This window comes from Toxotes jaculatrix, chromosome 15 (assembly GCF_017976425.1).
Source record: "Toxotes jaculatrix isolate fToxJac2 chromosome 15, fToxJac2.pri, whole genome shotgun sequence".
NCBI lineage: Eukaryota > Metazoa > Chordata > Actinopteri > Toxotidae > Toxotes > Toxotes jaculatrix.
In genome coordinates, this window is record NC_054408.1 from 10,522,500 (window position 1) to 10,535,694 (window position 13,195).

The 13,195-nt window shown below is 42.4% G+C and overlaps 1 protein-coding gene across 3 annotated transcripts in view; it reads left to right on the forward strand.

Moving 5' to 3' along the window:
- Nucleotides 1-13,195, forward strand: part of gpm6bb (glycoprotein M6Bb) — a 28,013-nt gene that overhangs the window by 9,891 nt on the left and 4,927 nt on the right. For 2 of the 3 annotated variants that reach the window (XM_041057364.1, XM_041057366.1), the window contains exons 2-5: nt 11,017-11,203; nt 12,018-12,174; nt 12,403-12,571; nt 13,119-13,192. In XM_041057364.1, the coding sequence (XP_040913298.1) occupies nt 11,017-11,203; nt 12,018-12,174; nt 12,403-12,571; nt 13,119-13,192 (587 nt within the window). Of the gene's footprint in view, nt 1-1,402; nt 1,407-11,016; nt 11,204-12,017; nt 12,175-12,402; nt 12,572-13,118; nt 13,193-13,195 lie in introns of those variants that run through there. The other variant, XM_041057365.1, reaches the window with a different exon arrangement.

Genomic DNA, 13,195 nt, shown 5'->3' on the forward strand with positions numbered 1-13,195 from the left:
CCAAGCCATGGTGGCAGTTTCCAAGGCACTATATGCATGGAAGCACGGATAATATGAAGCATCTGTGTCTCTCACTCTCCGTGCAGCACACTAAGGCCAAAACCACAGTGGCGGTGGAGGTGCCAGAGAGTCAGGGTTGTGAAGTCATTTTTAGAGGAAAAACATGGCTGCCAGGCATCCCTGAATGAGTGTTGCTCCATTTCCAGACCTAACACGATAGTAACACAAACATGCAATTAGAGGAGTGCTGAATCAGATACCCTGGGCATTGTTTGGTCAAACACTTATAATTACACTGGAGACAAAAAAAAATCGTTCTGGAAATTGTACAAGGAAGAAATGCCAAGACATAAAGTATGTCTGTACTAGAAATGGTTGAAACTGAATAGCAGAGTTGGATTTCCACCATCATGCCACAAGAAGTTATGTGTACTTGAGCAGCTTTCCTCTTGTGGTGGAATTCTTTAGCACGAAGAACAATGTGTTGCTCCACAAAGGGATGCAGGGGTTGGTTCTAAGATTTTATTTTTTAGGTCGGGTGATGGCAGGTCTTAAGGATGAGATCTTGGGCTCATAAAGTCCACAAATAAAATCTCTGGATTGATAAATTTTCAGCTGGGTGGATGAAGAGTCCTTTACCTGCAACTAGAATTTAGGTGAGTGAGCAACAGAAATGCAGCAGCAGATTAGACATTGTGGGCAAAAAGGTAGTTGGGATTTGCTTCTCTTCTTTTTCTCATCTAATAGTTTACCGAAAATCTTTAGGTTTTGGACTGTTGGGCAGACAAATGCCTTGAATTATAGCAAATTGCGATGGCCATTTTTCACCACAGCACTGGGAAAATTATCAGAAGCTTATTCGATAACGAAAATAATCAAAAGTCAGAGACCTAAATGTGACTTCTCAGTGGAGTTTAGGGTTACAGGTGCCTGCAGTAAAAGAGAAACATCCAAAGCACTCGTTCAAGTCCAAGTATAAAGGTTGAAAAGCCTTTATTTAAATGACACCATGAAAGAATTAAATGCTTCTTAACCTTTACTCACACACGGAGTGTATTAAATTTCCCTCTTTTTTTTCTTCTTTTTTCTTTTTTATTTATAGCTTTTTGACTGAGCCAAAAGGAAGCACAAGGCTCATTATAAATCAGTGTGGTTTTCTCTCTCAGTCCATGTCTTGCTATAATGAATAGAGACATTTAGCATATTCATTTTTTTCCAATGCAAACAGAGGATTTTTTTTCCCTATGAGCCTTCATATAGACTGGATTGGTTTAATTTATGGGGTGAGTTTGAGGCATATATTAAGTATGTGAGTGTTATACCAAATCATATGTTGAATTGTTCAGTAAAAGTCATATAGACTTTGTAATTCTTTTGTTCTACTGTAGACCCACAGAGGAAAATGGGTCAGCAAACAAGTGGATGGATCTGTATAATGGGTTTGTAGTGCAGCGCTTTTGTGAACCAATCAATGACTTGGATTCTGAACGCCAAACATGAACGCAGACATACAGAGAAGATTGACCTATGAAGACGGCCTGCATTTAAATCTGGGTCAGTAATGCTACCACAGTACACTGGAATGAAACTGACAGCAATAAATTGCCAAAAGTGTGTTTACAAGAATCTCAGCCTCCAGTGTTGTAATATCCCAGGATTTGATGTCAAATACAAGAAATGGAAAGTTACAGCTTTTTCCATGAGAACAGTAAAATATTCTGGGATATTTGGACGACCAGTTTGCTCCCTTGTTTTGGCTTCTTTCTCCTTTTCAACAGACTTTGACTTTCACAATGAGTCATGGGCTGCTCCACACACCCTGCCCTCCTCTCCTCTGGTGCGGCGAGCCTGCTTTTGCAGCCTGTTGTTAGTGTTTTTAAATGGTGCTTGGGCCTGGGCACAGACCTCGCTCCCCCTGAGAAATCCGTCCACAGTGTGAGCCAAGCAGGGTGCAGGTCTTCACGGGTGACTGAACACTGAGGAGCTTTCAGGGCCCCCAGTCTCACAGCGTGAAAGGTTGACCCACAATGAAGCCTCCTCCATTTGTATGAGCTTCATCGTCATTCAGATTGTGTCCTCAAGTAGGGGAGTGGCGCTGTCTCACACTGAAGCTGAGCATGCAGCACTCAGGCCTTACCTCTGTCCTTCGCATGATTATTCCCACAGCCACTCAGCCTGTCACAGTGTGACACTAGGGTGATGTCTAAGCCTAATCAGTCTTTTGCTCTTTATGTGTCTAATAATACCTGTCTTGCTTCATTAATTTGTTACTGCTTTACATAATGTTTTGTCATAAAATTGCCATTAAAGCTCCACTGGTCCACACAATCAGTCAAATGACTATATGCAATATGAAATGAGCTGTAGCTCTGTGGCTTAGTAGATATTATCAGGCATCATAGCAGCTTATTGGTGAGAGATATCGCACCATTATCACTAGATTGTTTTGACTCAGTAAGTTGGAACTCCCTTTGTGATTAAGTGTGATACATTTAGTCTTCCTTTGAACCGTCACTGTGGAGATCACAAGTACAGCTACCTCTAACTCATATAACGTGTTCAAATAACCACCACTTCTATATACGGGCTCTGTTCCCCACTTCACAGGGATGATGTCAGTTCTCCTGGCGTTTTACAGGGCTGACGGTGAAAAAGCTTTAAGATTAGTGCGGCATTTGTTGTTGTGGGATCCCCGCTAAGTTCACTTCCCTGACCCCTGAGGCTCCCCTCCCCTGCTGATCCCTCTCCTCTCCGAGGTCTGGTATCCGTGAGAAGCCCCCTCTCCAGCTCCGCTTCAGCAGGGCTCTCCCCCCACTGCTGAAAGGCCTTTCTCTCATTAGCATGCCCCTGGGGCTCCTCAGCCTGCTGTTGCCAAACAAACACAGCCAAGAAGATTTTCTTCCCTGTCTCCCTCACTGTCTGTCCTTCTGGTCATGTCTCATCATCCATCTTCTTCTGTCTCTGTTAGTTTTTAACAAGTTGTTTTCTCACTGTATCATCCTTTTTGTTTTTGTGGCATTCTCTAATTTCTCCTTTCTTTGTCAGCTCCTTCACCCTTCTTAACTTTCACCATTTTTCTCTCTTTCTGCTTCTCTGGACCTCCCATTTTCACATGCGGTTTCCTCTGTTGTTTATATCAGCCCAGAGGACACTCTGTCTCCCCTGTTTAGGAAATGTTGATTTGCCTTTCTTTCCTGTGTCCTTTTTTTATGTGAGTTTGAAGCCACCAGATGGAGGAAAGACAGCGGTCAGAGGTTGCTAATGTATGCTGCAGGAGCAGAGGGCATATGGTGCAAATCAGAAGATGAAGGGCTCAACCCTGGTCAACACACACACACGCACACGCACACACACACCCACCACCCCCTGGGAATTAGAAGAAGGTGATTGTGTGTCTTTATGCTTTCTGTCCCAGCCTATACAGCAGAGAGTGGTTTTCACCCACAACTAAAACAGGGGTCCTTACTCTCCCATCTGCAGCCCCCTCGCTGATATAACAAGCCCATTCTCACCAGGAGGCTTTCTCCAGATTGCTATTCATGGGGCTACGAGAGGAAGCAGTGTGTGAGGGTTTGTGTGTCATTAGGAGGCCAAATTAAACTTAAGACTCAGTCTGAATCCCTACAAAGTCACTATAAACATGACATTTTGCCTGCGAAACTGGATTTGATGTACTGTATGACATGGGCATGCAAATAAGCTCTGACAAGACCTCTGCATCTTGGAAAGGCACTGTGATATATATACAGTGGAGCGGTGCCTTCGTGAGGCAGGTCGAGACGAAAAGCACGAGTGTGGCGGGCGAGAGCAAGAGCAAGAGAGAGAGAGTAGAGACCTGCGGGAAGGAGAGGGAGCAAGAGAGGAGAGAGTAAGTGGGAGATAGGAAGAGAGAATTTGCTGAAAGAAAGCATTTTTGCTGGATGGGAGAAAAACAACCATGGAAACTCCATCAGAAGAAAACCAAGACCAGAGGCAGGACAAAAGAGGTACCAATGAGTGCTCACAAAGAGCCAGTTCAGTTCTTTTCACTGCTGTGTTTACTGGGGCTTTAACCTACTCCAGACTGCTTGGTTTCACTCTGCACAATAGTTGGGTAGATTTTTCTCAGCAGGGATTTTTTTTTTTAATGTCAGCACAGCCTCCTTGTTTCCGTGTTTGTATGCACTAAAGTGTTGATATTTCATTTGCACAAATTGTGCATCACTGCCTCTGCAAAACTGCTGTCGAAGTCATGCATCAAGTGTGTTTTGCTTGTGTTCTTTGTGCTTGCTTTATGATCTAATTAGTTTGAGTCTGTGGGATATTTTCAGCAGACCTCGCTCCTGCAGCTGGAGAGATGCGTGTGTTGCCGCTGGTCACCATCATGCTAGTGTCACTTTTAAGGACAATGAGCCTGTTGCAGAATCAACAGCAGATCAATCAAACCTCAGGGTGTGTTTGAGTTGTTCTTTCGGGGGCGACTGATGATTAATGAGGTGGATGAGGCGCTGGCAAGGGCAAAGATAAATGAACCAGACATTACCAATCTCACAAATAGACAGAGAGACTCATTAACTTGCTGGCCCCCTTCTTATAGGAATCAGCAGGAATCACTGATTTTTCTTTTGCTCTTTCTTTTGTACATTTATTCCCTTGATGTTAGACCAATGGTAACAAAAGATTGTCATCTTTGATCTGTCAGAAAATAGGGAAAAATGCCTATCACACCTTCCCAGAAGCTGAGTTAGTTTTTTCCAACCCACAGTTGAAAACCCAAATTTCCTTATTTTACAGTGATATAAAACTGATAAAAGCAGCAAATCCTCACATTTGAGAAGCTAATGTAAAGTATTTTTGCTTGATGAATGACTAACATCGGATTTTCATCATAAGTATGCAACCTAGTGTAGTCTTATTGTGGGATTATAATCCCAGTGTTGTATACCTACTAAATACCAACATCATTCTATTTTCTGTAACTGCCAGTTTCCCACCTACAGCTCCAATTACAGTACAGGCCTAGTCAACCAAGGGTTTCTAGTTAGACCACCCTGGCTAGATTTATTTTTCAACTTGTTCTATTTACTGTATATCCTACTTTTTTTTCTATATTTGCTGAACATTTTATGGATTTATTAGTGAGCAGACAGTAGAAACCTGACAGGAAATGAGGGGAGAGTGAGATGGGGAATGACATGGAAGAAACGTCTCCAGCCAGACTCCAGCCAGGGATGTTGTAATTATGTGGTTGGCGCCTGAAAGCCTTAGGCCACCATGGTGCCCCCAAACTGTCTTTTTATGAGGAGCTGTACTTTGTCTTGGAAACCTAGGGTCAGGTTGGGAATCTGAGGGCCTGGAAAGCTTATTGAGAGATTGTACGTGATATCGGCCTATAAAGAGACTCTCCTGTGATAAACTTAAAACAATCACACAAGTCAAACTCAGAGATATACCCCTCTACTTGTCTTCAAATACACATACAAATTTATTAGTCACACATATACACACATACACAGATCTCTCTAGGCTTCTTTCACACACAGGCATGGGTGAGCTGCAGAGTATAAGTTTCTGTTGTTAGGTAAGTAAACAGCGAGACCACTTTTGACGAATCTGCTGCCTCGGATCTCCCTCGTCCCACGAGAGTCGCCATTATAGCCATTAAGGCATTTTTAAGGATTGCTCCTCTCGAAGTGGAGAGTGTGGAAACTGAGACTGTTTCTCATAAATGGTGTTTTGGCAGCTCACTCCAATGGAGCAACAAACAACAATACTTAGCGTTAGCTGTAAACAGACACATCTGTTAGCAATGAGGGTAGATGTTAGATTAAAACTGGATGGAGATTTTAGGGGAGCTGGAAGCCAGTTTGTTGTTCAGGACTCGTGGATGAGATGGAAGAGTTGCAAATCTTCACCTCAAATTGTGTGTGTCCGTCAGTGTGTTTATTTGTGTGAGTGGGGTTTGTGTGTATCTGAAATTCTTACTTTTACTATGCATTCTTACATGTGGTTCTTTGTTTGGTGGGTGAGTCACATCAAATTAAATAATGATTTTAAACATTTTTTCTCCTATGCAGTAAAAGGAGAATCTGGACTCTGAGAATCTAGTTTTCCACTTTCAACTGATGGTCCCAGCTGTTGGAAGATGTCAGCTTTGCGTTGATGACATACCACATTCACATGTTGGCTGTAGTTGAAGGATGGAGGATGGTGATGAAGCAGGGCCAGCTGTGGGGGTTAGTTAGTGATGACTCTGGACTCAAGCAAACTGTGTGTGATGCATGGCTGGATTAACCTGTTTGGAGGCAATGGGGGCAAGCATTTGCTGTTGGGCTCCTGTTTCCTCCTGTACAGTTCACACAGCAAACTGTGTGTAGATGGCAGCTTCATTGTATTTTGCAGACCAACCGACCAACCAACCAACCAACCAACCAACAATTACCAATATAGGCATTAGTCATATTCAGGAATACAACCCGGCCCCAGGTTTTATTTATGTCAGTTTGTTTGTGGTAACTTGATGAAACACACATGTATTTAGGAAAAATTAGTACACTAAAATAGCAAAGGTGTTCAAACTAGATTTTGACGCAGGGCTACAAGATTATCAATTATCTAGTTGATATTGTATTTTAGTGGTGCAAAACAAATTTTGCAAGTAATGTAATTGCGAAAGACCAGGGTTCCAGGTTTAATGTACCTACTTGGTAATCAAGAACTGAGGTTATTAGGAAAAAAAAAGCTAAGCTAAGAAACACTCTGGATTTCTTGGTCACTTTGTCTTGCTGTGCTTCTGTTAATTTGCCTGTCTGCAGGTCTGCATCCCATCTTACCTGCAATTCATGTTGGCCTTGCTGAGCCATCTCATTCATACACTGGATGATTGGAGATGCTTTGACAAACAGGATCCTTCTGGAGTGTGAAGTGGCTGCTAAGGCCCATTGTGGCTGAGCTGTGTGCAGTGCTGGAGGGGGCACACAGGATGAAGCTCAGCGGTGGGCTTGTCCTGGGCCTCCAGCCTGTGGGCCGGAAGAGCGGGGCTGTGGTTCACTGCCATTCTGAATGGCCCCTGAGAGTCCAGTGTGATGGACAGTCTAGGACTGCACACACTGGTTCTTTGTATCAGGGCTTCTTGGACTCTCTCTCTGTCTCTGTTTTTTTTTTTTTTTCTGACTCTCTCACACAGTGTCACACATGCAGAGACACACACACACTCTTTCTCACACAAGCGTCTTTTTCTCCCTTGCTCCTCGTGATGCCGAAGTCTAGCCTCTGCTGTAAAGCCTGACATTGTCATTACACAACAGTCACTAACTTGTCTGTTTCTCTCTCTCTCAACCTATTTTTCATTCTGTCTCTCCTCTTGTCATTCATGTACTGTAGCGATGAGATGGAGAGTGGTTGGAGGTCTAACCAGGAGTATTAGTCAGAGAGCATGTGAAAGTCATCAGAAGGAAGAGTCCCAACGTGATTTTCATTTACAGTGCTCCACTCAGAATAAGCCAGCAGGATCCATTTAGTACAAGCATGTTGTTTAGAAAGTCACCAGCTCCTACTGTTATTGCCTGTGGAGGAGGATGATTTGAGCTAAAGTTTGCACTGGAATATCCTGTCCCCTATGAAATTCCACACAGTGAGAAAACAGTCTGTATTTTGCTATGTGGTAGGTTTACTGATACTGGCTGTCTGTCTTATAACTCTCAAATACACACGACAGCATTCTCGATAAAATTCTGGATTATCCATCACTCTAACTGCAGTATTCGCAATCCTCTTTGAACTAGACTAATTCTAGATTAGAGAGTGAAAGAAAGTGAATTTCCCAACATGTCAAATTATTCTTATAACCTTAAAGTGCAGCCCCACCTCCCTCAAAAAAAAAAAAAAAAGATATAAACAAAGCTGGTGTCAAGAACTGATTCTGAAATATACAGCCATCTCTTATGTCAGCAGATTGAATGATAAGGACAGATGTAATATTTCACTTATCCTGTGATTACTTCTAAAATCCACCTCTGCTTTGAATCCACCTACTCTGCACTTCTTATTTTATTTTGGATCAGACTACCGTCCCCGTAGTACTTTGTGCAGGCCTGCTTAAAAGTGGTGTCGAGCTTTGATGTTGTTTCTGTCTCCCTCAATGTCTAATACCAAGACTGGAGCCCTCACAGAGGCTCTTTTGTGAACAAAGTAGTATTCCCGAGGTTGCTAACACTTGAACCACGGCAGTGGGTCTGTCCTTGTGCCAGTGTTGTTTCAGTCATCCAGAACAGAGTTATACTAACCTGCCAACACGTCGAGTCCAGCTGTGAAAATACCACCTTGGATTTATTGTGTTATTAAGCATAACACCCAATAAGTGACGCAAGGTTTCTCCACTTAGAGATGGCTAACCAACACCCTCAGTCTGGATGGACAGACGGCTTCAAAGGCAAACCACTCCTGTGGAATGGACACTGATCAAACAGATGGCTTATCGATAGGATTGGTGGCTCTCTAACTGCACCACGTCAGACAAGCATGGCAGGTGCAGGCATGTCAGCTTGACCTTCTCCGTCACAGGCTGCAGGGGAGGATGGTTACATAGTCAGTGTGATGTTTTAAAGCATTTGAAGCATTTCAGACATTAGCTATAGACTGCATGGATACACTTGTACTTCTTTAGGCACCCCTATCTATGCTCAGACATTTCTCATTTTCAGATCCAATAAAAATTCAGGCAGATTGACTGTCATGGTGATATCATGGCATCCAGGGCCGTGTCATCAGTTTTTAGAAAGTTAATCTAATGGGAAATTTGTTGCATTTCAAAGCAGAGTTTTAAGCCAAAAGATGTCACAACTGATTGCAATCAAATTCATTAATAATAAACCAGTGTGACTGTTGTCACTGTGAACATTTTATGCAGGAGATTTTCTAATAGAGATAAACCCTAACCACACTTTTCAAATGGAAACTTTTCCTCTCTTCAGGAGCTTAAGTTTCATTGCCAGGAAAGTATGTTGTGGGCCTGGGGAGACAGTCCTACACAGCTTCTAACTGAAAGAGCTTGTCGACTTATATCCAAGATATAGTCTGCTTCTGGATCAGAGCTACCTGACGCTGACATCCACTACAAGAGCTGCTCTTCCTTTAAATGGACTGTATTTACTTTGCAGCTGGGCTCAATATCCTGTGGAGCGCTGCGCTCTGGCTCCCAGCAGCCCACTCACCCTCCCCAACATGCTCATCAGAGAAATGTGGGCTGCGGTAAAAGTTAGTGACTCTGCTGCGGGCACACTCATTGAGTTGTGGTTAACATGCTGCCATGGCAACTCTTGTTCACCCACCATGGGACAAAAATGTTTTTATCTCCCTGTACTACACAAACAGACAGAATGAAGCGTCCGACTGCAAAGTAGCCTACTGGCCCAGCAGCAGTATATCTGCTTAATTTCCTCTGTCAATGCAAAGAGCACAAACCCAGATGAACTTTTAGGATTCTCACCTCATAGAAGAATCAAGCAAGGAAGCAGAAAAGAATCTTTGGTCTGTTTTCTAAGATGTGCCCATATTGTCTGCAGCCTCCCAATACATGTTATTCATCTTCCTACTACATACAAGAAATAGCCAATTGAAGAAGAAAGTCACAACTTGTTACCACTTATTTCATCCTCTCAATTTAAGATATTATGCACATGACTGCATGAAATGTTCTCTTATGCTGTTGATGTGGAACAGAATGTGCCTGGGTTTTTAGTGAAGCGTTTATAAAAAATGATTTCTGTGTTGTAACACATGCAGACTGTGTTTGGGTAATGAGGATGCTTGCTGTCAAATTATTGTCAAAATCCAAAAGCCTTTTTTTCACTGATCATTGTTGTTTGTTATGTGAAGGCTGGTGCACTTCTTTCAAAACCAGAAAATTATAAATAAGTTTAAGTTTCCCCAGGACTTCTTAAATGTGCAACAGCTGTGTGCTGCTTTTGAAAACCGATGAGAGCGGTGAAACCAAAACAGTGGCTTTGTGGGCCAGAAAACCAACAATGAGCTTAAAGAGGCTAAAATGCTCTGGAGAGCTAAAGAAAACTTTAGAGTTGGTGACATCTCTCTGTGGGTTCATCACTCCGAACAACCTCTGCCACTTCGCACGTAGTCATTTGAGCCATTGTTAATGTGAAAATATCAGTTATAGCAGTGTTAAATACTTTAACTGCAGGCATATGTGAGAGCTTTAGAACGTAAACACCCATTGACCTGGATGTCCTATGACTCTGCAGCATCCTGTCAAACACATGTGGATCTGATTGGAAGCACACTGAGGTTTGTTTCCATGCATCCACAGACAGTGCGTTGTGGTGACTGGCTCTGTTTCACAAGGCCTAAGAACAGGATGGATGAGACAGACCCATCTGGGTCACTTCATTCCCTCGTTGTGAGTTGCCATTGATTTCCATTACAGCTTGGCAGACACCCAGCGCTCTGACCTGCTGGATGGCCATTAGTGCCCTTTAAGTGTAGTGATGAATTGTCAAATGAAACATTAAAGGCAGACTATAAAACCTCAGCGGCACACAGCTAGCTGTACTGATTCTGCTGGTACGTTGCACTGCAGGAAAGGAAGGAAGCACAGCGCATCAAGCGTGACCGCAGACAAATTTTATGAAAGCTGTTTTGAACAGATATGTCTCCTCTGTCTGCATTGTTTCCTTTGCAGCATTGAGGATGAGACTTTCTTTAGAAAATGAAAGTGCGGTGTTCTTTAATTAATGAGTCCTGCTGAAAAAAAAAAAAAAAAAAAATTCCCATGGGCCTGTGATAGACTGGTGATCTGTCCAGGGTGGACCCTGTCTGTCACCCAGTGCGTGGTGGGATTGGCTCGAAGGATGAATGGATGATGTGAATATTAATCTCATATTTAATTTCCCTGAGATCACTTCCTGTCCTACAAATGAAACACAGTCGCTTACATATAATCTGGGGCTGGTATTGACACAGAATGTACTATATTGCCTTTCAAAGTAAAAATAAGTTTCCTTTTTTTTTTTTTTTGCCCAGGTTGCTTTGAGTGCTGCATTAAATGTTTAGGCGGGGTGCCGTACGCATCGCTGGTGGCTACGATCCTCTGCTTCTCTGGCGTTGCCTTGTTCTGTGGATGTGGCCATGTGGCGCTCACGGGCACTGTGACCATCCTGGAAACCCACTTCTCCAAGGTCACCAGTGACCACGCCATGCTGACTGATGTGTAAGTGTTCTTATACTCTATGTGCACACTGTATGGCTGCTTGTAATGCTTGCCAGTGTTTGAGAAACACATTTTTAAAAAAAATGAGTACTACACCCTGGTAAACTCTAATTATTAATATTATCTTAGTATCTATAATAGTATCTTAAATGTCACAGTAAGATCCATTACATACTATGCTGACTACAAAATGTGCTCTTACATAATCATTACAATAAACAGAGGTTCGAACATAAGATAGATAACACTTTTTAATTCAAGTGACTTTATGTAGGCTATTTTTAGCTGATAATGTCTCCCACATTCACCTTATCCTGGAGAACAGTCCTAATATGGACCTTTTTTTAACAGACAATAAACGAGGAATGACAAGAGACAGGGCTGCACATATGTTTTATGTCGGTGCAGATTTGGAGTGCACTGTTAAATTTAAGAGGTCTACAGAGGCAGTCTGTCTCATGGTGGACAGTTTCCAGACATACATCACCTGTTGTCTCCACATTTGGGCTTATCGTCTCTCTCTTCGTATCTTAGGCAAGTTAGGCCACTGTCTCAGTCATAACCATGTGTTTATTATTAATCAGCCAGCCCAGGTTGCTGGTGTTTTAAATATTGCATACAAAAAAAAATTACAAATGACCATTTCTCATACCAGACAGCGGTATGTGATGCTATTACTTTACCTGACATTTTTAGCGGGTCTCTCCAGGTGTTACATTGGAGGCTAAAAACATTAGGGTTGTTGATTTGTGCTTACTGTTTTTAACGGCACAACTTATGTGTGGTATTGTTTTTTTTGTTTTTTTTTAAACAGAATACAGCTGATGCAGTATGTCATCTACGGCATTGCTTCGTTTTTCTTCCTGTATGGGATCATTCTGCTGGCCGAGGGCTTCTACACAACCAGTGCAGTCAAGGAACTGCACAGCGAGTTCAAGACCACCATCTGTGGACGCTGCATCAGTGGAATGGTATGTTAATACAACCACCCTGTAATCCTAATTTTGTGCTCAGACACATTGCTTTCATGCCATCTGATTAAAATGTAAATCATTTACAAAGATGAAGATCATTATAGGAACAAGGTATGACATAAAAAAATAGGATAAGGAGGAGTATAATTTTTTACCATTTTTACCATTGATTTGGTTCCACAGTTGCCTGATAACGCTAACGCTGTGCCATCTCTGCGTCCTTAGTTTGTGTTCCTCACGTACATTCTGGGTGTGGCCTGGCTTGGTGTGTTTGGCTTCTCTGCTGTGCCCGTCTTCCTCTTCTACAACATGTGGTCTACCTGTGCTGCCATGAAGTCTCCCATGGCCAACCTCACCAGCATTGACTCCATCTGTGTGGATGTTCGTCAGTATGGTAAGAAAATGGCACTTTGGCTTGTAAACCCTTAAAAGCAAACATTGTTTTCTTGCGAGCCCTTATCACATGTTGCAGATGTTCTGATTGTAACAGGGTCAACCACAGAATGATTTATAGTTCTGAAGAAGACCCAAAGAATTGATTTTGTTTTTTGTTTTTTTCTGTATTCCTTTTTCTGACAAACTAATTTCCCTCCGGGATTGTCTAATCTTATCTTATCTTAAATCATCTTGTGACCTGTCAGATTTTAAAACCAGTACTGGCGGTCCCAACCCCCGGAGAACTCCTTTCTCTAAATAATAAATGAAAAGCCAAACTACGTTTTTTTCCTCCATTTGTCATGTGTAAAATCATTGCAGTGTTCCTTTAAACCTCAGTTTATCACGCATTCTAGAAAAATGAATCCAATCATTTTGTTCTCTGTACTCAGTGGACATCAGCTGAGTAGACTTTTGTTCCATTCATAGTAGTTGTGTTTTGATTATTGTTCACCTGGTTCAGTAGATTTGAGTGTATATGAAAGCTGTGAATTTCATGGCTCCAGGAATTATCCCATGGAATGCCACACCAGGAAAGGCCTGTGGATCTACACTAGGTGACATCTGCAACACCAGTGAGGTA